Source organism: Leucopleurus acutus (genome assembly GCF_964270905.1).
Source record: "Leucopleurus acutus genome assembly, chromosome: 17".
NCBI lineage: Eukaryota > Metazoa > Chordata > Mammalia > Artiodactyla > Delphinidae > Leucopleurus > Leucopleurus acutus.
The window spans coordinates 50,497,923-50,523,012 of record NC_139159.1 but is presented as its reverse complement, the minus strand read 5'-3'; the positions used below and the strand labels follow the sequence as shown (position 1 = coordinate 50,523,012).

Genomic DNA, 25,090 nt, shown 5'->3' with positions numbered 1-25,090 from the left:
ATGCTACTCTAAAGTTCCCTGTCACCATACCCCTTCACATCTTCTATCAGTACCGTGAAACTCTTTAAACAAGGTGTCTTTAATTCCTTCATTAACTTATTACTGAACACCTACTATGTGTCAGGCATTATGCTAACTAACCTCAAAAAGGAATAGAGTGATACATCATACACAATTCTTGCCCTGTCTTCTCATACATATAACTTACTAATAACTGGCTGAACCTATAAACACATATCTGCTTAAGGTTATAACTTTATTATTAGCCACTTGGAAATTTTACTTTTTTTATTATTTTCCATTTGAGAAAATATAAATGATTGATCACTCTTTTTCTAAGTGGTAGAGATTGAGAAGATTAAAGAATAGGATGGCAGTAAATGCCCAAAGAAGTCATTTGCAAATAGGGAAAATGTATCAAATGGGAAAACTAGGAAGAATGCAAGATAGGTTCTGAGGCAGGAGATAGATGGGCCCCAGGCTGAGCATGTGGAGTTTGTCCCTGTGGACAGATTCTCCAAAATAGCAGGAGCAAGAGACAAGCTGAGCCCTGCCCAGATAACAGACAGAGACCACATATTTCTCATTCTCGAGGTCAAGGAGACCTTCCCGACTATACAAGTGCAGAGAGCCTCTTTGGAGGTCAAAAACGGAGTGATGTCAACCTACCCATAGGCCTCTTCGCTGGAATCCATCTTAGCTACGAGATGCGCACACAGATGGGAGGGCCCTGAGATAAACCAAATACAGACTCAGAACCAGGCAAAGCAAGATGATTGGCCAAAGGAAACCTGGAAGAAATGCCCCATATAAGTGATTCAAACTACCACAAAGGCACGGCTCTCTCTCTGAGCCTGCCCATGTGTGCCTATTCACACGTATTCTTTTTCCTCCTAATAAACACTTTACTTGTTTCACTGCTCTCCATCTCTTTGTGGAAATTTATTTCTACAAAGCTGACGGGCCAGGGCCTTGTCACTGGCCACTGGCCCCTGGGGGTCTAATGGTAGGATTCAGTTCTCTCACTGCCTCAGCCTGACTTCAATTGCTGGCCAGGAACTGAAGTCCTGCTTCAAGCCGCTGCAGGCCAAGGCCACCCGAGATCAGGTTCCAACAAGTTCTCTATCGTACCGTGGCCCAGTCCTCTTTACCATCAAACTTGGGCAGATAAATAGAAACTGCATTGTCATTAGAAACATGGTCTTTGGGTCACAAGAATCACAACAATCCTGTTTCACAAGACTAATGATTTTTTTTCTATTTTACTAAGAGCTATGTCCTCAGAGGATTATTAATCAAGGTTATCACTCTACTCCATATAAACCTAAGGAAAATATTGGTGAAATTTAATTATAATTCATCTAGTGTTCCTTAACCTTTCTCTTAAGTAGATGCTGTAAAACTCTTACCCACATTTTAGTATTATTCAGGTCCAAGTGAACATGTAGTCTGAAGGAATCCCCTAAAAACCAACCAAGATGGGCTTCCCTGGTGGCGCAGTGGTTGAGAGTCTGCCTGCCGATGCAGGGGACACGGGTTTGTGCCCCGGTCCGGGAAGATCCCACATGCCATGGAGCGGCTGGGCCCGTGAGCCATGGGCGCTGAGCCTGCACGTCCAGAGCCTGTGCTCCGCAACGGGAGAGGCCACAACAGTGAGAGGCCCGCATACCGCAAAAAAACAAACAAACAAACAAACAAACAAACAACCAAGAGCAACTAAACAGCAATTTACAGAAAAATGTTTGCAACAGAATAGAGAAAAAATAGGAAAATATCTGGATAAGCTACTTCACAGTGGAAGGGGAACTTCAAGGGAATAGACTGAAAGAAAAAAACATGGCTAACCTGGGAATTCCCTGGCAGTCCAGTGGTTAAAACTCGGTGCTTTCACGGCCCAGGGCCCAGGTTAAATCCCTGGTGGGGAAATAAGATCCCACAAACAACATGGCATGACCAAAAACAAAAAAACATAGCTAACCTGATATATATATAAATTATCAGTAATAGAAATTGGAGAGTGGGGAGGAGGTGAGTGGGCAGCAAATGGAGGAGAAAAGAAAGGGAAAGCAAAAAGAAGGAAGGGCTAACAATATGCCATAAACTGGAACCCAAATAGGCAGAAAAAGGCTCAGAGACATTTTAAGAATGGGAGAGTCTAATTCAACTTTGAATTATCCACTATGTGGAAACCCCATCATCATTATCCCTAAATCTCCAGAGAAATTCTATGAACACGGCTGTCTGATATGAGTAAAATTTTAAAATCCAGGAAATAAAGCTGTGTTCCACATTTGGCTTGACTCCAGGGCAGAGAAAAAGGCAAAACATACAGCAAAAATGAATACTGGAATGCTGAACTTTTTTTGCTGTAATTGCAATTAAATGTTCTGCAGGTATTAAAAACAAGAATGGAGGAGAATCCATTCTCCCAAAGAGAATTAATATAAATTTAGAAGTACACTATCTGGTCAATTTGAAAAAGTTATGAACATCTTTGAAATACACACTTGTCAAACTACGTATTAAGTCCATATCAGGGCTTACATTTGGATGAGCTATTTGCAGAATTTTAAAAAACAACTGTTTTAATACTAATACTTTTGTTTGTTTTGTTTTGTTTTGTTTGCGGTACGCGGGCCTCTCACTGTTGTGGCCTCTCCCGTTGCGGACGTGCAGGCTCAGCGGCCATGGCTCACGGGCCCAGCCACTCCACGGCATGTGGGATCTTCCCGGACCAGGGCACAAACCCGTGTCCCCTGCATCGGCAGGCGGACTCTCAACCACTGCGCCACCAGGGAAGCCCTTACTTTTTAATTAGTTATAAAAAGACTTTATGATACAATTGTCAGGTTACTAATGACAAGAATAGAGCAAAGCTGAGATTCTGATTAACTATTTTCAGCATGTTGTTTATTTAAAAAATTTGTAAAAACCACCTTTCAGACTCAAGAGGGCCATCTGCTACACTCAATCTAAAGGATCTTTTAGTGAAGAAAATGTTCAAGGACAAATACCCAGATGAATTTCACCGAGGTTCTTCTCACTTCCTCTCACTCTAGTCTCATCTTCTAATCTCAAGATTGACCTTCATATAAACGAATGAATCTAACTTCATATAGGGATGGCAAGCACAAGATTGGTAGCAGAAAAAGTAACCTAAAATGCATAGCACTTATTTTTTCCTATTAATGTTTATCATAAACCTTCTGTGTACCTGGTACACAGGTACTTGCACCTCATCACAACCCTATGAAACAGGTGTTATTGTCCTCAATTTATAGTTAAAGCAACAGAGAATCCAAAAGATTAAGTGACTTGCCCAAGGTCACACAACAAATAACTGGCAAACTAGGATATGACCCAGAGTTGACTAATGCCAAAGCCTTCCCGTTATGCTGCTTACACACTGCATTGCTTTAACTCCTTGAAACCAGCTAAGGAAACATAGAATAAGGAGGAAAATAAGAATAAAAATCAATATTTGCAATCATAAAAATCTGGCTACTTATATAAGCTATCTGAATTGACTTAGACTATATAAATTCCCCTAAATTCTAACCAGACAAAAACAGGATCCATAAGAGGGAAATTTTTACTAGAACTCCATCTTATATTGTTAAAGGAACCAGCCAGCTCTAAATCATAATATTTCTGACTCTAATTACTTTAAACAGAGGTAAAAGACAAGTAGCAAAGCCATAAAGGACTGAGATTAGACTGCTGAACCTACAGCAGGAATCAAGAGTGCTAACTTAGGATAAAGCATTGCTTATGTTAATAGCCTAGAAAAGGGTCCAGGAAAAGAGAAACAGTAGAGAACTGACTCTCAACGGGAAGGCTATAACAGATTATTCATGAATCACAGAAATGAATGAGAACTATAGGGTAAAAGCCGGGACAGAGCTGAGAAATGTGAACTGGAAAGGGTGGGAAAGAGGAGAGTGTTTGAAAACACTGGAAATATTGAAACATATGGTAAACTGTCTCACGACAGTTTGAGCTATGGCATGGTTATATAAATTCCTGCTGCAAAATCTGGTGGCAGATTGGAAGCATGTGTTCCAAAACAATTCCATAAGATTTCCTATTGAAGTTGAAGAAAATGAGTAATGAGAGTTTTATGTCCTTAGTGGTATGTGAGTCTCTTCAAAAGATGGTTTTAGGGACTTCCCTGGTGGTCCAGCGGCTAAGACTCTGCGCTCCCAGTGCAGGGGACCTGGATTCAATCCCCGGTCAGGGAACTAGATCCCGCATGCCACAACTAATGATCACACACGCTGCAACTAAACATCCCTCGTGTCACAACTAAAGATCCCACATCTTTTTCCCTCAACTAAAAATCCCACACTCCGCAAGTGAAGATCCCACACACAGCAACAAAGATACCACGTGCCGCAACTAAGGCCCAGCGCAGCCAAATAATTAATTAAAAAAAGAAAAAAGATAGTTTTAGCATAACTTTTTAAATGAAAGCACCACTGATTTGTTCCCAATCTCAAATATTTAAGATACATAGTATATATGATATATTAATTCACTAAATCATATATTCCATATATGCTCCCCTTATAAGAGGGTCCCCCTTTCCGTACTTCAGTCCTCCAGGAACAGTGAAAATCTTATGCCTAAAAGAAAAGATCTATGAAAGGGAAAGGTGGATGATGAGCTGGAAAGATAGTTTGGGGAGAGACTGTGAAGGAACTTGTGTACAAAAGTAAGGAGTCTGAATTTTATCCAAAGCAAGAGGAAGGCTAAAGAGGTCTTTAAGCTAGGGAATGAATGATTTAAATTTGGTTTTTAAGACAGTACTTTGAAACTAAACAGAGGACAAATCCAGGATAGAAACACAAGATCTCAGAATACGAGACAGTGGCAATACTGGTGGGAACACACTGGTGAGAATTCTCACACTAGCTAGATTTTATGACACTAAATCAATGGAATTTATGAATATACAGGCCCTAACATGCTCTTATTTCAAAATCTTTCATGGCAATCAAACATGCCAGTGATATAAATTCAAATTTCTTAACATGGCATACAAGCGTAGATGGTTCTAAATATTTAACAACTGATACAACCATATAAAATTAATATACAAATAAATATATAAATTAACATTTAAAGTAAATTTCTATTGGGTGTAAGATAGGATCAAGGATGTGTTGTACAACATGGGGAATACAGTCAATATTTTGAAATGACTATAAATGGAAATTAACTTTTAAAAATTGTATAAAGTTTTTTAAAAATTATAAATAAATTTAAAAATAAATAAATAAATTTCTTTTTTTCCAAATAAGCTATAGATGCTTACTGTGTACAGTAGTCCCTCCTTATCTGCGGTTTTGCTTACTGCAGCTTCAGTGATCTGCAGTCAACAGCAGTCAAAAAATATTAAATGGAAAATGTTTATTTCAGAAATAAACAATTCATAAGTTTTAAATTGCACATCATTCTGAACTGTGTGATGAAATCTTAAGCTGTCCCGCTCTGTCCCACCCGGATGTGAATCATCCCTTTCCCAGCTCATCCTGCCTATTTGTCACCTAGTAGCCTTCTTGGTTATCAGATCAACTCTCACAGTATCACAGTGCTTCTGTTCAAATAGCCCTTATTTTACTTAATAATGGTCCCAGAGCACAAGACTAGCGACGCTGGCAATTGGTAAATGCCAAAGAGAAGCCATAATATGTTTCCTTTAAGTGAAAAGGTGAAAGTTCTCAACTTAATAATGAAAGAAAAAAATTGTATGCTGAGGTTGCTAAGATTTACTGTAAGATCAAATTCTGTCTGTGAAATTGTGAAGAAGGAAAAAGAAATTTGCACTCGTTTTGCTGTCGCACCTCAAACTTCAAAAGTTATGGCCACTTGAATGATAAGTTAAGATGGAAAAAGCATTAAATTTGTACAATATTTTGAGAGAGCACATTCACATAACCTTTACTACAGTATATTGTTATAATTGTTCTATGTTATTTTTAGTTATTGTTGTTAATCTCTTACTGTGCCTAATTTATAAATTAAACTTTATCATAGGTACTTACATACAGGAAAAAACAGCACATATGGGGTTCAGTACTATCCGCAGTTTCAAGCATCCCCTGGGGGCTGTGGAACATATCCCCAGCTGATTAAGGGGGACTACTGTAATAAGAGTTGTACCATAAATTATACACATAGTCACTTAAATAATTTCCAAATCATTTGTTAAGTTTTAGAAGTGTTGATTTAATCTCTTTAAAGGGGCCGTGATTTGATATTTAGAACCATACCAAGCTTTTCCCAACATCTTTCTCATTAAAATGACAGTCATTAGTCCCTGGTACCCAGCAGCACTTTGCTGCAGCTGTAAGGCAACTGGGCATGCTGCCTGCATGTCAGTGTCACATAGCATATGGATGCTAGTGTTTCCCACGAAACCCCTGTGCCTCAGGACATTCCCCCAAAAAATGGTGCCACAGAAACTACTTGCACTGAAGCCTGTTCAAATTACCTCCAACAACAGGAAATGCTGAAGTATTAGGCAGGCACTAAAGCTCCAGCTCCAGTCACTACGTGCCTTCCAAGGACCACATTAATCCACACCAGCAATGTTACGAGGACATGTCATTCACCGCCACAGATTGCACTGGACAACATCATTAGGTAACATTCTCCAATAAAAGTTACCAATCTGCGTTAAAGTGATTCAATATTTTAATAACTAGTATCTCTGTACTGGTACACATCAGTTGAACACCAGTCCTTCATACAAGGTCCTGTACAACTGACCCCTGCCAACTAGCTTCTACCACTCCACCCCTTCCTCCCATCTTTCAGGCACCTAGCAATATAGGAATATTTTAAATGGCTGGTGACAGTTATAACATCAATGGCCACTGTGATTATGACAATTAACATGTTATAGCAATTTATAGCTCACAGGCACTTTCATTTACAGTGTCACCTTAACCCTATGAGAAAGATACTACAGACCCTAATTCCTTACCCATGATTCCAAAATCCAAAAGCTCTGAAAACAGAGCTTTTTTTGTGAGTCTGTGCCAAAATTCTTGATCTGAATGAATTAGCATGAAGCTTTATATAGTCTTTATTTAACCTACTTGTAAATATTCATGTTTCACTAGAGAAATATAAATGTGTTCGCTTAGGGGCTGCTGTCCTGACCCGCTAAGAGTTACACATTTCCGTGGCATATGCACCTTTACATTTCTAAAATCCAAAATAGCTGCATTATAAAACACAGCTGGCAAAACAAGTTTCAGTTAAGGAATTTTGGACCTGTGTTTTCGATCTCCATTTACAGAGTTTAGGGAGTTGAAGTGACTTCTTCAAGATAACATAGCTTGTAAATGATGGTGCCAGGACTCTAATCCAGATACCCAAATCTTGTTTTTTATTCCTTATCCAAGACTGACCATAAATGAAAAAACCTTTTTCTGCATAAAAAGACACATTTCATATTTCATGTAATATCATGTAAGCATAAGTTAATATAAAAATTTTAAATGCAAAATTTTAAAGTCTGTACTTAACCTTCAAAAAATATATTTCCTGCTGCTTAAATATGTTTCATCCTCACTATTTTACACAAATGAGTTAGGTCACTGTCAGATTTGAGGTCACTGACCCAGAAGTTAAGAGCACCATCAATTTTTATGTTGATACTATTTTTCACTAAAATTCCTAAAAATTACAAAGCAAATTAAACAATTTTTAAAGGCAGAATTATAAATAATTATCCTAGGGATTGACAAACTTTCTAATACCAATCCTGTCAATCCTGTGGTAGTTTTATTTTTCAACAAATATTTCTGATTTTGCTTCTATCCATGGTAGGATTACACTTTTCTACACTGAGTTAGGCATGATCATGTAACTTGCTATGTATGGCCAATGAAATGTGAGCAGAAGTTATATACATATTTCTGAGAGGAAACTTTAAGAGACAACTTGCAATTCACCAGTCTCTCTCTTCATCTGCTCTCAGGGTTGACAATAGAGTGAAGACCCCAACTGAGCCAGAAAAAACATATAGCATGAAAAAGAAATAAGCCTATATTGTTTTAAGCTACTGATATTTGAGGATAGCATAGCCTACCATAAATTTATACATGTATTGCCTCTCAGCTCCTAATCCATCCTTCTTTGTCCCACTTGGTGATACTGGATCTGGACTCTATGACCATATCTCCTTTACCACTTGGCACAATGTTAAGTTTTGTCAGTAGAGGGAGCCAGAACAAAAGGAAGAAGGGGCTTTTCTTTTTGGTTCTGGGAGTTCTGTAGTGTTTCCTGCGATGCTTGGCTGCCAGGAGCTTACAGAATACCCAGTGGCACTCACTCTCCTAGCACTTTTCAACAACACCCCAACAGGCATCGTTCCAGAAATTTCAGCAGCATCCCAGCAGGCAGTATCCCGACAAGTTTCATGGACACCCATGGGTGGCTCCCCAGTGAGGGACTTTCCTGAGCGCTCCAGCCATCTTCTCAGCAGCCAACATCCCCACAGATGATTTCCTGCCTGCTTGCCTCAGCTGGTGGCAGCGCAATGGGACACTGCCACGACCTCCAAAAAGGGCTGAATTTCAGCCTTAGTTATGGGGGAAGGGACCTCTTCCAAGTTTGTTCCTTCCTTGAGTACTCAGCCTCAGCCCTAAAGGAGGTGGCTGTTCTCTGCTACAAGTTAACAAACCTTTATATTAAAATTTCCCTCTTCAAATTACTATTGTAGTTTCTGTCTCCTGACTGGACTCTGTTATCTAGTCTACTCCAACATATAAAACTATATGCTGGACTTCCCTGGTGGCGCAGTGGTTAAGAATCTGCCTGCCAAGGCAGGGGACACGGGTTCAATCCCTGGTCCAGGAAGATCCGACATGCTGTGGAGCAGCTAAGCCCGTGCACCACAACTACTGAGCCTGCACTCTACAGCCCATGAGCCGCAACCACAGAGCCCATGCGTCACAACTGCTGAAGCCCATGCACTCTAGGGCCCACATGCCGCAACCTCTGAGCATGTGTGCTGCAACTACTGAAGCCCACGTGCCTAGAGCCCGTGCTCCGCAACAAGAGAAGCCACCACAATGAGAAGCCCGCGCACCGCAACAGAGTAGACCCTGCTCGCCGCAACTAGAGAAAGCCCGCACGCAGCAACGAACACCGAACACAGCCAAAAAAAAAGAATGGTAATTACTAACATATATTTAAAAAAAAATGCTGAAACATGAATTTGTGTTAGTAGTTTTGAAGGAGAGCCTTGGTTTTCTTTTTCTAGCTATTTCATAGCTACTTTTAATATTTTATGTACTAAAGTGAAAACAATAGATTATATTTTAACCAGACATAAAATTTAAGTCATACTACATACTATATCTTTTCATTAAATCAGACTTCTTGGCTAAAAATTATAAGAAATAAAAATAATATATGAAAGCACATTTATTGTGGGGTAAGAAATGGCTCTTCAACCAAACATGCCAAGAGAAACTACATTCTCATCAAAAGATTAAATCCCAATCTTTATTTACTCATACTATAATATAAAGTTTATACTGAGTCTTTTAAAATGGCCATCAGATAATGAAAATGTTGCATTTGGAAAGGTTTCAGTAACTCTTCACTATGTTAGTCATATGATAAATTTATTTATTCCTCAATCTATAAAAATAAATCCAATTATTAACGGAAAAGACTACTCAGGAAGAGTACTTAAGTGTTCTTTATGTGCAGAGCGAAGAACAATTCTCACTGCTTGCCCCCAACCCCCCAAGCCCACTTCCCATTTGACCAGTATTTTAATTCAAGAGGAAACTTAAATAAATGAAAAGTGAAGAGCAGATTGGCAATAATTTGAGGGCAATAAAGTATAATAAACCTATGGAAAAGTACCTATTGTAAAATAGGTAAAAAATAGGTTAAAAAACCTATTGTAAAATATTATTTCAAAGATACCATTCTAGAATTTGTGTCTCTGAATACAAAATACATTTTTAAAAATAAGAGTAGCTCAATGTCTCTTTTATAAAAACATATATCCAAACTTAATATCTAGTGGCACTTACTACAGGAATGTAAGGAAAATAATGGTTGCCCAAAGATGTTCACGTTCTAATCCCAGGAACGTGAATATATGTATCCTTACATGGTAAAAGAGATTTTAGAGATGTCATTAAGATGGGAAGATTATTCTGCAATATCTGGGTGTGCCCAATCTAATCATATGAATCCTTAAAAAAGAAAAATCTTTCCCAGCTGTGGACAGAGAGAGAGGCAGTGACAGAAGAACGGTCAAAGAGATGGCATCTTGAGAACTGAATGCCCCATCGATGGTTCTGAGATGTAGGAAGCTATGTGCAACACTGGAGAGAGGTCTCTAGGAGGTCAAAACACAATTCAGCTGACAGCCAAGAAGGAAATGGGGATCTCAGTCCTATAACATCAAGGAACTGAATTCTTTCAACAACCCAAATGAGCAAGGAAACACCCCCTGCTAGCTTCCAGAAAGAAACACAGCCAGTTCTTTGATTTTGTCCAGTAAGACCCATGTCAGACTTCTGACTTAACAGAACTGTATGATAATACATTTGTATTGTTTTAAGCCACTAAGTTTGCTAGTAGTAGAAAACTAATTAATACAAGGGATACTACTTATAACCTTGGAAGATCTAGGTCATACTTTATTAAAGGAAGTAGCAATGTCTTTTCAACAGGTATTAAAATATTGGGGATTCATAAAAATATTTATTGAAGATAAACTGGATTGATATTCTCCACAGTTATCAATGCTTTCCTCTTTCAGCTAATTTATTTATTTAACAAACACATGATGTTTATTATGTGCTAGGAACTCTTCTAAGAGCTTTATAAATGTAAACTCAATCCTCATAACAGCTTATAAAGTAGGTATTATTATCCCCGTTTTACAGATAAAGACACTGAGGTGCCCAACTACCAAGTAACAGAGCTGGGATTCAAACCCAAGCTTGTCTGACTCCAGAGTCCAAGTGTTTCAGCACTAGGCTCTTAACTACTTTCCATAAGACTAAACAGCAATGTGATGGAAAGAGACTGGGTTTTGGAGTTAGAAAGATCTAGGTACAGATCTGTGTTCTGTTACTCATAAGCTTTGTAACCTGGATCCTAGTACATAGTAGACACTGAAGAAATATTAATTCCCTCCTTCAATTCCTGCTACAAGTCTAGAGATATATTCAAATTCAGAGAAAACCCTATATGGAAGAGGCTTAAGATAAAAAGTGAACACTAGTCTCATACTCTTGAATTTCTACTTCTCTTTCCTCAATTTTACACATTCCTCTTCAGATCTCAGCTAAGACAACCAATGGTACCACAGCAACACATCTCTAGGAGTACTCTAAGCTCTCACTATCATATCAACAAAAATATACTGGAATTTTACCATTAAGAACATAATTACAAAGTAAGGGGGAAATTTTTTAAGAAATTAAACATGAGGTATAGATAGGGTAAAGCCTCTTTAAGGAAATCTTAGCCATAGATTACCTCAAATGAAGCAGCTATTACACACAGCTTCTGGTTCATTTCTTTGGCTCAAGTTTGTTACCATGTTACCTTATTCTTGTTAACATATTTGAAGACTGGTCACTGATCATATGCTAATATTCTTTATCATCTAGAAATCAACTTCATCACCTCATATTCTAGACATTGAACCTGGTCTTAACAAAGATGTTTTGTCCTCAAAGCTTCCTGCCCCTGTAATACCACCATTATTATTGTCCAGAGAATTTTTTTTGTTGGTGGAATTCTCTAAAATGCTAACTACTATTTCAAATAGAAAAATACTCTACACCATAGCAAAAAAAAGTGTCTACTGGTGCACCAGCAAAAGGTGGCTTAATCTCTCACATCCTTGAATAAATGTTTATTAAATGAAAAGTTTTTTAAATGTAAAAAATAATACTTATTAAATGTATTCTGTTCTCAACTGTTTTCATCTGCTGCCCACTACTTGATTGTTAGTTTAATACCATGCACCACAACCAATAGTTCTCATGTCCAAGAGAAGTAACAATAAACTTCTTACAAATGCGACCACTAAATCCTAAAGATAATCATTTCTTGAGGTATTAGCAGCTATCCACTCTGTCAGTTAGGTAGTGCCAGATTTAATCATTCATTCAAAAAAAATTTATATCCACTGACAATGGACCACCCACTGGGAACACTGTCCTTTTTCTACAATCTATCAGAAAATAGGAAGAAGTCAACAACTATAACATAATAAGGTGTGGTTATTAAGAGTACAAATTCTGGAATATGACTGCTTGGGCTTAAATCCTCGCTCCCTACTGAAAACTCTGAGCATATAACTGAAGTCTTCATTTTTTTTTTAATCTGTAAAACTGGGGAAAATAATAACTATCTCATAAGATTGTTGTAGCGGCTGAATCAGATAATGCATATATAATAGAGCATAGCAACAGCACAGTAAGAATTCAATAAATGTTGGCTATTGAGCATTAATGTAGTATTAATGTATATAATAGAAGTATATAGCAAGAGTTTTTAAGAGCACAAACAAGAGTCATCTAACCCAGTTTCCAAAAGGTTGGAAACCTGAGATGAATCTCAGTTAAGACCTAGGAGGACTTAGCCAGAGAAAAGTGGCTAGGGCTTTCTAGTCATAGAGAACAGTATATGCTAAACTACAACAGAAGATGGAAAAAAAAAAAAATAGGGAACTCACTTCAAATATTTTGATACAGGCAGTGCTCATGAAAGACTGCCAGGATATAAAGGTTGATAAAACATCATAAAGGGACTTCTATGATATACCTAGAAGTTTGGACTATATCATAAATGCAATGGGGAGGTACTGAAGAATATTAAGAACATTAAATTTGTATGTTAGAGAGTTGTACTGTTATAGAGGTTGGATTACAGAAAGTGAGCCTAAAGAAAAGATCCGTGTTTAGAAATGAATAATTAAGGAAAATATAGTAAAGGCATGAAACAATGCAGTGACAATGAAGATGGAGAGAAAGAGATTTCAAAGATATTTGGGAGATAATAATGACAGGATTTGGTAACTGATTATATTTGAGGGCTGAGGAAGAGGGAGGAAATTAGAATGACTCCCATGACCTCCAGGTTTTATTAACAAATGTTTATTGACTCACAACTACGTGCCTGGTACTACCTTGGGCATAAAAAGATGATTAAAACTTGGTCCATGACATCAAAGAAACCTGTTATACTAAGAAGAACATAGAGATTAGTAACTGATATTGAAAATCTGAAACATTATAAAATAATTATTTACAAAGTGCTATGGAAATTGAAAGGAGAGATACCCAGCTGGCAGAAATACATCAGAGAGATGTATCTCTTCACAGCAATGGAGCTAGGCACAAAACGGCATATCAGGTAACGTAAGAGGATGTGCATAATCAAAGAGTTAAAGAACATGACACAGAGAGGGATTTGTAAAAAGATTACTCTGATTACATAGAAGGAAGTGGGTTGTGAATACCTAAAGTCATGGTCCATTCACATTCATAATCCCAATAAATTTTTACTGAACTCTGGTGTATCAGTCTGTGTCCTGGCAGGAAACAGATGGCATATTCAAACAGAGTAACTAAAGAGAGTTTAATAAAGGGACTGTTTTACAAAGGTGTGGGCAGGGTTTAAGGAAACCAACAAGGGACAGTGCAGTATGGGGGCTAGCAACAGTGGGAAGGAATTTCCAGAACCAGAAGAAAAATAGCTATACTAAGAGGGCCACCAGACTGGTATGGAGGAAACTTGGGAACAAATAACCTGACCTCATTCTCCTTCCATCCAATCTGCCAACATCTCACATCAACAGAACCCACCTGGAGGTCAGAGAACAAGGGAGCCTGCTGGTGCAATCCACAGAGGTCAGTCTCCCATAGTACAAAGCAAAGTGGGAAAAAAATATGGAGTAGATCTGGAGCAGTGAATGGAAAAATACGTAAAATGCAGTGGTAAAGTTCAACAACATTCAACTATATCTCCCTCTGGTCTTATAAAATTCACCTCCCAGTTTTGTAAATCTTCCTAACCTTAAGAGTTTGGAGATGGAGTTTAACCATTAGCCTTCAACCTGCAAAACTTTTAACATGAAGCTTCAATTTGTTCTAAAATGGATCCTTAGCGTTGTGAATTTTTCTTTCTCATCATTAAGTCTATACGCTATGTTGGCTTCCAGAGCAAGTATCTCTGTTAAGATACAGTATAAGTACTTTCCTGAAACTTCAACAACAAATCCTCAGTTGGGATACAGCCCAATTGTCACCAGACAGGTGGAAAAGACACTTCCTGATAAATTCTGTATTCAAGAATCAATGACTAAAAAAAAAAAAGAATCAATGACTGAGTTAAGACTTAGGTTAGGTTAGACCAGACAATCATTGAAGAGAGATCAGCCTGTGATGGTAAAATTCAGTACCATGGAAGTACTTCTGGATTCGACCAGTGCAAATGTGAACTTTAAAGCTTCTCCAAAATTAAATAAATAACAGGCAGTAATCGTAAGAGAATTTGTATTAGATTAGGTGATATTAGCCACAGTAAAAGATATGCCTCCAAAATCACAATGACTTAACACAGAAGCATCTCTCTTATTCATGTAAAATCTAATGCAGGGTTGGGGGGCAGAGGGGGAGGATAATCATCAGCCAGAGCTCTATTACATGCACCCACCTAGATACAAGAGGAGCCGGAAAAGGTAGTCCAGGGCTAGACAGCTACTGCATAGCAACAACTCTATGAAAGAGGAATATAAATCTTTGATGAACACCTTGCTACTTCCACCACAAAGTTCATTTTCAACAAAAAAAAATGTTGTGCCAATAAAAGCATTAATTAATTATTTCAGCTTTCAGTCAAAAGGAATTATGTGTGATGTGATATGTGATTAAACAGGTTTTTCATGTATGTGCCTGAGAAGCAAACCATTACAACAATTGTAATAGACACCTCATACGCCAACAAAACAAGATGGATGTGAGCATCATCTCCATCTGTCAACTGAACAATACCAAAGCATCAAATACCAATAAACACCATTGTGGTTATTCTGCTATCTAGCTATATTATTTAGTGTATCCTTTTTTCCCAGTTTTAGCATCCCAGAAGCCTAGTTGCAGGATGTTGTATGGAAAATATAAATTAGAGCTTTTTGACATGTATATATAATATAGATATAATACACGTTCATAATATATAAACTATATAAAAGTTGTTTATTCTTAGCTTAATTTAGACTATGTAGTTGCCCACCAGTTTTTTGGTAACAATTATAGAGAGAGAGTAGGTGAAACAATATTATATCACTCCTGGGTCTAAACCTGTTCTCAACTTTTCCCTTTCTATAATCCTAGCTCTAATCCTATTTCTAGAACTTCCCATCACAAAATCCAACAAAACTTATAAATTCTGCAATAATTCAGTAAGCTCATATAAAGAGGAAAAGAATCGTCATCAACTGCAACATGTCATCTCCACAGCTAATCTCCTCTCTATATTTTCCTAAAATACACCCGCATTTCCAAAATTTCCTCAGAAGTGGTATAGGAAGATGTACAAAAAAAGGAAGTTTGCCCGAATTAAATCTAACATATACAACAAAGACTGCATAATAGTTTTAAACACCCAAAGGATTAAACAAAACCAGTTGGTGAGAAATTCACTGAGACTAAATTGTCAATGGGAGCAAGGAATGTTCAATAAAAGGAAGACAGACCTGGAAAAGATTACACAGCGTTAATATAGCCAGCAGGAAAAAGTATTATAAGCAAAGATATTTATTAAGGTTCCTTCCTATTAGGAATGGATTCAAATAGTCCTGACCTTGTTCTCCCCTTTTTCTTTGCCTTCTTTCCTTTCTCCCTTTTTTATTACTGCTCTATTATTTCCCATCCTACCCCCACTACATTCCAAGTTGTAGTCACTTCTAGTACTCATATTCATGTTATAAGCTCTTTAAAATAACTAAAACAATAAAAGAAGCCACTTCCCCACCACTCTCTCAAGAGAACACTGGTCCTGCAACTAGATGGGTTCAGAGCTGACAGTCAGTGACATAAGCAGACAAAGACAAATAGGTATTATGTATACAGCAGTCAGTTGAGCAAGTCAGGCATCGTAAGAGCTTACTTCACCCTTTACACACAGTTGTCAAATCGTGGCCATTTGGCTCCTAAATTTTTCAAAATCTGTCCTGCCTCTCCACCTCGACCATGACTGCCTTATTTCATATCTTCATCATTTATCACCCAAATTACTGTAAGAGTCTCCCAACTACTGCCCTTGTCTCTAGCATTACGTATTCTCATCAACCCATTGTACTTGTAAAACTGGTAGGGGGAGGTAGTTTGACAACAAAAGTCTGATTATATTGCGCCAGTGTTTAAAATCCTTCCTGGACTCCCTACTGCCTTCAGGATTAAATCCAAATCCAAAGAATAGCATGTAAAATCTTTTCAACTCTGAACCTTGCCATCTCTCCAGTCTCTTCTACTAACACACCTCCATTTAAACCCTGTGCTCCAGACCTTCTGAACCACTTCAAGTGAGTTTCTCCACCATTCCCTGCCTCTCTTTTACAAATGAAAGGTAAAGTTTTGGGGGAGAGAGATGTGGGAGTTTTAGTATTTTTGTTCGCAACATCTTCCTCTGCCCAGCTAACATCTACTCATCCTTTGAGACTCAGCCTAGATACTATCTCCCCAAGACTGGATCAGGCACTCCTCTTGTATGAATATAGCCACGATATACTGTGCTCAGTGGTCTACTAGCACTTATTATGCAATAGTTTAATTGTGGTTTATCATGGTTCTTACAGTGAGTTCCTCAAGGATTAGCTGATAATGGTTAAAAGTGTTTTTAACACCCAGAGATGTCTGCATTTCCTTACATGACTAGAGAATACAAAAGTATTGATATCTCTAGTCTCTACTATCTTTAATATCTAGGAGTGAAATTTCTAGAAATTTTAAAAGAATAAAGTGTCTGACACCCTCAAACAATACCAAAGAGACAACAAACTACTCACTGGATTATCTAACATATTTTTTGCTATGGTTATAATGTGCTAAAAACAACTTTACAGTGTTTTTTCACGGCACTTTACATCTTTATGTGTTCATATGATTATGCTTGGCCTTGGATTGCCCGCTCCTGGAGGAAATGAATTATTTCTAACCAACACATTCTGTATGTTCCTTACCATTCAGCTCTGTTAAACATACTGGAAATTTGCAAATGCTTTAAAGGTAAAGTAATCATTTTTAAAGTAAAATATTCCTTAATTTGCAATATTCCTTAAATGGAAAATGATGTATCACAATATTCATCTGGTTTCTAGTCAGAACAGATATGCTCTTAGTCCAAAAGAAAGATGAGCTGCAATCATACAAAAATACCGTAAGTTTGCTTCCAGTAAAATAAGCAAAACTGGACGTATGTTTAAAACTTAACATTTCATTTCAAAAACAAGGGCACTACTACCTAAGCAAACCTTTTTCTTTCAGATTACTGAATTTTACCTTGAAAGCAAGCACTATCTAAATGAACATTTAATTTCTAAATGAACATTTAATTTCTAAGTGAACATTTAATTCCCAATGTTTCATTCATTCCCCCAACTAATTTTTTTTTTTTTTTTTTTTTTGCGGTACGCGGGCCTCTCACCGTTGTGGCCTCTCCCATTGCAGAGCACAGGCTCCAGACGCGCAGGCTCAGTAGCCATGGCTCACGGGCCCAGCTGCTCCGCGGCATGTGGGATCTTCCCGGACCGGGGCACGAACCCGTGTCCCCTGCATCAGTAGGAGGACTCTCAACCACTGCACCACCAGGGAAGCCCCCCAACTAATATTTTTGAGTGCTACAATGTGTAAGGCATTGTGTTAGATTAGAAGCTGAGGCAGAAATGATAAACGAGACAGAACATGGTGCCTGTTCTCTGGGAGTTTATAATCCAGCAGGGTACACAGATTATAAACAAAGATTCCAATGTAAATTTTGATAAGAATAATTGGGGAAATATTAAAGATGTGATGAAGAATAAAAGAAAGCGCTTTCCTGCCCATGCTTTCTAAGCATGGGCAGGAAAGTGCTCAGATAAGGAGACAAATTTGAAGCTAAGGCCAGAAGGATGAGAAAGAGGCAGGCATACAAAAATTTTGTGTATTTAAGGGGCAAAGGAAAGGAGATGAGCATTCTAAACTCTAAAAACCATGCTTCAGAATTAGATTAACCTGATAAGATTCTGAGTCCTCATATATAATATGAATAAGACAAATAAGTAAATACATATTTTTGATTTACTAATAGAGTGAAAAATTGATCCAGGCAAATCTAAGAACAACCACAATGTAATTTCCACAAATTAGTTCCCTCACATTCACCTAGGACAATCAGTATCTTGGCAATAACCAATAACATGGTGTCAGTATTATTTTCACTGCTACACCTTAGTTATCAGACTCCTTATTAATGGTTTTTGCTGAGGAAACTGCTTCCAATTCATCACCTTCCCTCTCCTCATTCTTAGCCTTCTAGACAAATAATGAAGTCACCTAAAAGTCCTCCAGGCATATTTTGACTTCCCAGTAGACAAGGAAAAGAATCTCTCAAAAAAAGGGGAGGGGGAACAAATTTCACCCAGGAATGCTATAATATTAAGGCTTAGAGACTCCTGTCTATAATAAGTTAATAACAACTATTTATTTCACACCTATTTGTGCCAGGACACTTAACTAGTCTATATTGATTACAACAATCCTTCAAGGTAGATGTTATTACTCAGATAATACAGATGAGGAAACACGGGCTCAGAGAGTTTAATAATGTAAGCAAGAACTTACAGTTATTAATTAGTAAAATAAAGTTTCAAGTCGAAATCCACCTAGCCCAGCACACTTGCCTCCACTACCTCTCTCTTCATCACACTGTACAATCAATTTTTTATCAATATGTATTGTCAACAAGATATTATTTAATTGTCCTAGTTACTTTAAAATATAGAATATACATAAAGAATTTACTAGGTACTCTCTCATAAAATGCCAATCAATTTTTTAGAATGCATTTTGAATCCTTAAAATCCATAGAGTTTCAAGTTTTGGCAATGAGCATGGTTATTTACATGTACAATAACGATTTTTATTTAAGTCTTCATGATTGTTACATCATTTATCTGACTCTTAAAATTTCATTAGGCTATAAGAAAAAATATGGTAGTATTTTAAATATTAGAATGAGGAAGATCATTCTAAGCATATCACAAAACCCAAAAGCCATAAAATAAAAAGTAATAAATTTAAATACATTTTTAAAAACGCTGACTAGTAAAAAAAGGTATAAACAAGGTCATAAAACAGGTGACAAATAAAGAGATTCAACAAATCATTAAAAATGACAAACAGAAAAAGAAATACAAATGGTTCTCAACCTCCCTGATAGTAAGAAAACTGCAATTAAATCTAGAATGGCATATTTTTCACCAAAACATTGGCAAGGACTATCACATACTGAGTGAACAAGGATGTGTGAAAATCTCCCTATTATATGTCACTTATGCATACTTCCTTTGTGAAATTTAATATTTATTATTTTTAATATTTATTAAAATTTAAAATTTTTATTTTATATAAGTTATAAAAAATACAAAAGTTATATTTTATGACCTTTTGACCAAACAATCCCATTTCTAGGAATTTATTCCAGAGACATATTCACACATGTGGGAAATGACATATGTACAAAGATATTTATCACAGCGTTATTTCTAATGGCAAAATAATTAGAAACAACTTAAATACCTAAGAATATGAAACTAGTTAAAGAAGTTACAGAACATTCATAAAATGGGATATTACACAGCCATTAAAATGAATTAGGCACATATATTCACAGGTATGGAATTGATCTCCTAAGAAGTAAACTGCAGGACACATTGTGTTTCTTTATGTTTACAAATATAAACCCATACGTGTGTGCACACACATACTTACATATACAGACACACAGTATTTGATATACACACATATCTACTCTCATGCATAGAATATTTCTGAAAGAGTATACAATACGCTGACAACAGCAGTTGCCTCTGGCTAGGGGAAATAGGTAGCTAAGAAATTTTATACATTATGTTATGTGTTACCTATTAAATAAAGGAGTTTATAAATTGACTTTGGAAAGTACTTTCAAAATTGAATTATTAAAAAGAAATTAGAACTGCTTACCTATGTTTTAAATATAAGCTAAATTATTACCTTGATCTGTCATGGAAATTTTTACTTATCATCTTCTTTTATTGAGGGAGCAAATTATCCCTTTGACATTAACAGAAAATCTAAACTGAGAATGAAAAGATAATTTACAAGAAGCACATAATTTCTAATTTGTTGCAAAAACACCTTATCTGAAAGACTATTATATGTAGATAGTAGAAACTCAATAAGTATTTACTGAATGAATACTTTTCTGTTGATTTCAGTAGGTTTGCTTTCCTCATACATTTTTTTCACAATATCACACCAAAAACAAACAACAAAAACTCGCTGAAAAATATAAACTTTTAATAAATTATGTACGTTTGTCCCAAAAATTTCATTTTCCCAACAAGTTTGGTAAACTACTTGTTAATGAACATTACTACAATTTAAATCAACATTGCTTACTAGGTACCTACCACGTGCAGGTGTTAAGGATGCTGCAAAACACAAACTCCAAAGAAAAGAAGGGTAAGTTTTTATTCTTGCCCTCAAGAAGTTTAGTCTTGAAAGACAAGGTTTAAAAACTTTAATCAATAAAAGGACATTACAAATTTTACTGATAGATTGCGTTATCCAAACTAAAACTGTTAAAGGAATTTACATAAGGATAAAAAGAGTAATTATTGATCTACTGAGATATAAAAATGCTTCCAAAGGCCTAATATCTCACTCACACGTAAAATGGTATTATTTGATGGTGACCAAAGACTTCCAGAGTATGTGGATATTCAGCTAGACTTTGAAGAAATTGCTAATGATTAAATAAATATAAATAGTTTTTAATTATTCAGGCTCCTTAGAAGAGAGATTACTGTAGTGGTCTCAATCAGTTTTGATTGCTCACCTCTCTCACTAAAAATATCTCAGGCATGAACTTCTTAAAATATGTATATTTATTTATGAATTATATGCATCTTCACACTGTCAATCTATATATTAAGTATTAGTAAAGCTTAATTTCTTTCTTTTTCAAATAGAAATGTAAATATGTTTTATTATTTTCTTCCTGTAATCCAATACATCATCTTATGATGCCCTTGGGTAGACACACTCCACTTTGTATGAATACTTAACATGAATATTGAAACTCACAGATCATGCAAAAATATTTCCATGCAACAGTTTCAATTTTTCACACAGCAAACTTATTTTTTAACATAGTTGTTAAAAGGCAGCAGACATGAATTTGAATTTCAGTTTATTTCTCTCTGCCCATGACCTTCTCTCAGAATAAATGTTAACATGCAATTAAATGGACATCACTAAAGAGAAACAAAGTGTAGTCATGACCAGATAAATGGCCCCTAAAACTTAATGGGAAATAGTAATCATTGAAGAATATTAGTATTATTTTTTTCTTATAAATAGCATTTGTAACTTAATAAACAACATTGAAAATATATTACTTAGTAAATTGTCAAATTCTTCAAAACAATGTCTTTCACTATTATCATTCTATTATAAAGTCTATCTATTCTTTTCCTCATTTTCTTTGCCTACTCTTAGCTTATTACAAAAGCCAAAAGTATTTTTAAAGAACATTAAAAATTAAAGTTTCAAATATATTATGCTTTAACCTCCAAATAGCTTCTTGCTAAAATGAATACAGAAATAATTCCAAAACCATGTAGATCATTTTGAGGTATGACTCCTTCCAAGTCTCAGTTAGGTAAAAATGCAAATAGATATTTTAAATAAATATGAACAGATTTTTCATCAATGTAATTTCATATACTGTATAACTATATGTGTAGAGAATGCTTGTTTCTACCTAAACTATGCAAATATGAATGCACAAACTTTATATGATTTGCACAGTATGTAGGTTTACATAGAAATGTAATATATTCACATGTACCTACCTGGAAAACCCTTTCACACTATATAACATATAGTTCATTTTGAGTAATTCTTAATTCAGTACTCAAACCTTCATTTAAATTTCTATATATTAGAACAACTATAGTGAACTAGCCAGTAAGTACCATGATTTAGCATACCATAAAAAAATAAAAACACATTCTACATCTAAATATGTGAGTCAAAGAAATAAAACCACATTTAATTTGAGCATCATTTTGAAAATACTTATTTTGTAGCAATTATAGTGAAAAATACAGATTCATATATCTAAATATCAAATCTAAGTCATCAAAAAGCCTTGGCATTGTTAGTATATATAGTAAAGTTGAGCAAAATTAGAAGTATGCTCAAAAAACTTTTCAAAATAATGTTTAATTCATTATTAGTTGAAATAAGCTACTCAAATTTCTTAACCTTTTTCATTTCTCGAGCCTACTAATAAATCACATTCCCAAACAAGTATTCAAACCCAGAAATCAGTTTCGAAGAAGCAATTCTTCTTTATTTCAGTTAATATGTTAGGAGCACATTTGCTCTCTTAGTGCTTCAATATTTTTGAGAACTAGTATTTTTCTTGGACATGTAAATATATTTGATACATTTGTTATTATATTATTTAAAGGAGTATTTTTCATTAAAATATGCAAATATGTATGTACAGACAGAATTGTTTCTTTGTAAGTGCTAAAGAATACTGAATGCAACAACCTGTTTTTAAAAGTTAATGATCAGAGGTCAGTGTGTTAGTTCCCTCCTAGAGGAACTCTTACACTTTCAACTATGTGTTTCTGTGGAGAATATGGGAAAAGTATATTTGATAACACAGAAAATAACTGTCGCACCTTCGGCATATAAACTGTACAAATTAATATCTTAATGAATAATGCATTTCAAGCAAAAATGAAAGAGTTGAGTTGGAAAAATATCAGAAGGGTTACACATCTTCTGCGCACTCTCTTTCACGTAGTAACTGAGAAATCAAATAACCGTAAAACATTTAAAAGCAAACGTGCAGAAACAAATCTCTTTGCCAGACTGACAAGAAAAGGAGTCTCAAAGCTACAGATATCTGTCCGGACAGTTCCCTGGTGCTGAAGTTACACAGCCGCTAAACTGCGCGGGTGCCTGGGTGCTGCTTTTACCGTCCCACCCTCGGCAAGACCCCGGCTGCCTAGCCTATCAGCACGAATAGTAGAACTTCACAAGGTAGGAAGCATCCCAAAGCGCAGTAATGGGAGGAACTAGGGTCTCTTCAGAGTCCCTTCAGGATTAAACAGATTTACTAGTTGCAAACAGGAAGAGCAGCAGAGTGCAGGGTGTTAGAACCCGCCGAGGGGGAGGGGGTGGAAGATGGCGGCGGCCGCACACCCACCCGAAACGCGACAGAGCTTAGGCCCCTCGCCTGCACGGCCTCCCTCCTGCCCGCGACGACAGTGGGCAGCTCTGCTCTCCGAGCCGCCCTGCGGAGGCGGCGACGAGGCGGCCCCGGCGGCGCCCTCATCCCCGGCCGGCGCGCCTTTGCCGGGGTCCCGGCCGGGGAGCACCTGTGCACGGCCATATTGGATTCCTTGCCCCAGTCACTGCCTCCGCGCGGGAGCGGCGGGAAGGGAGAAGGGACGCGCGGAGCCTGGGTTCAGCCCCAACCCCTCCGGGGCCACGGAGCCGAACTGGCCCGCGGGGAAAGCCAGAAGGACGCCCGGGAAAATTACAACGCCCAAAGGCTCGCGACCCTCACCTCAGCCGGCCTCGGCGCCCTCCTTCCCCGACACACACCCCCGCGCTCTGACACCCAGAAAGCAGCCCCGGCGGCCGCCACCAGCCGCAACCCTCATGGCCCGGGCGCCGCCGGCGAGAGGGAGGGCGGCGACCCGGGGCGCGCAGGCGGCCGCAGGGCAGCGACCGAGGGGGCGGAGGGCAGGGAGGGAGGCGGGAAGATGGAGCCAGGTCCTTACTTGAGCACCGACTGCTCCTTCTCCTCTTCTTTCTTCTGCCTATCCATGACCGCCAGGATGATTTTCCTCTCCTCCTCCGTGAGGTGGCTGAGGTCGGGCATCTCGGGCTGCAGAGGCGGCTGAGAGGCCGCCGGGGTGGGAGCCGGGCGGCCCCGCGGCCCGACAGGAGCCGACATATTTGGTGGAGTCTAACCACCCTAGGGAAGAAGGGAGGCAACTCCACTGGAGGCGGCGGCGGCGGCACCGGCGCGGGCGGCTGGGGCAGCCTCCGGCGCTGGGACAAATACATACAAATCAATGGCCTTCAATCCTAGGCGACAGCCCCCCTCCTCCAAGATAGAAAGAGCGGGGGGAGGGGAGGGCGAGCGCGGGGGAAGGGAGAGCTGATGAGTGCGCTCTGAGAAATGTTTCTTCTTCCCGGGGGCGAAGGGCTGGCAAGTGAGCGGTTTGAGGGAGCGAGGAGCGGGAGGCCGGGCCGGGACGCGGAGTGAGCGGAGCGGCAGGGGAGGGTGGTGGAGTAAGGTGGCGGGGACGACTAAGGGTGGGGTGACTGGAAGGAGCGGGCAGGAGGGCGGCGCGCCGGCCGGGGCGCGAGTGTGTACGGCCGCGGCGGGGGCGGGGGGTGCGCGCACCGCTCGAGAGGAGAAAGAGGAGGCTGCGCGACCCAGCCCCCCGGGGGAGTCCGGGGAACTCGCTCCGAGCGCCCAGAGGCAGCGTCCCGCGAGCCGGAGGGGCGCAGAGCGGGGAGGGAGGAAGCAGGGTCTAATTTCCCAGAGAAGCAGCTGAGCCGTACAGCCGGCTGACGCGTCACAGGGCTCCCGGCGCCGCGGAGGGAGGACCCCCCTCTAGCCACGACAAGGAGAGGGCCGCGGGGCAGGGGATGGCCGCCAGAGACCCCTCCGGGCTAGAGCGGGTAAGCGAAAGCGGAGAAGAGATGACAAGGGCTAGCGGCGGAGAGTCCCGGGGCCAGGGCTA

General features: G+C 38.4%; 1 protein-coding gene across 21 annotated transcripts in view; it reads right to left on the bottom strand.

The window, feature by feature from the left end:
• The window catches only part of RIMS2 (regulating synaptic membrane exocytosis 2), a gene marked incomplete at its 5' end in the record, with an annotated part of 584,629 nt that extends 560,338 nt beyond the window's left edge, over positions 1-24,291 (bottom strand). For all 21 annotated transcript variants that reach the window (XM_082858721.1, XM_082858710.1, XM_082858742.1 and 18 more), the window contains one exon: positions 24,116-24,291. In XM_082858721.1, coding sequence (XP_082714847.1) covers positions 24,116-24,291 — 176 coding nt within the window. The remainder of the gene's footprint in view (positions 1-24,115) is intronic.
• Between the last annotated feature and the right edge of the window lie 799 nt (positions 24,292-25,090).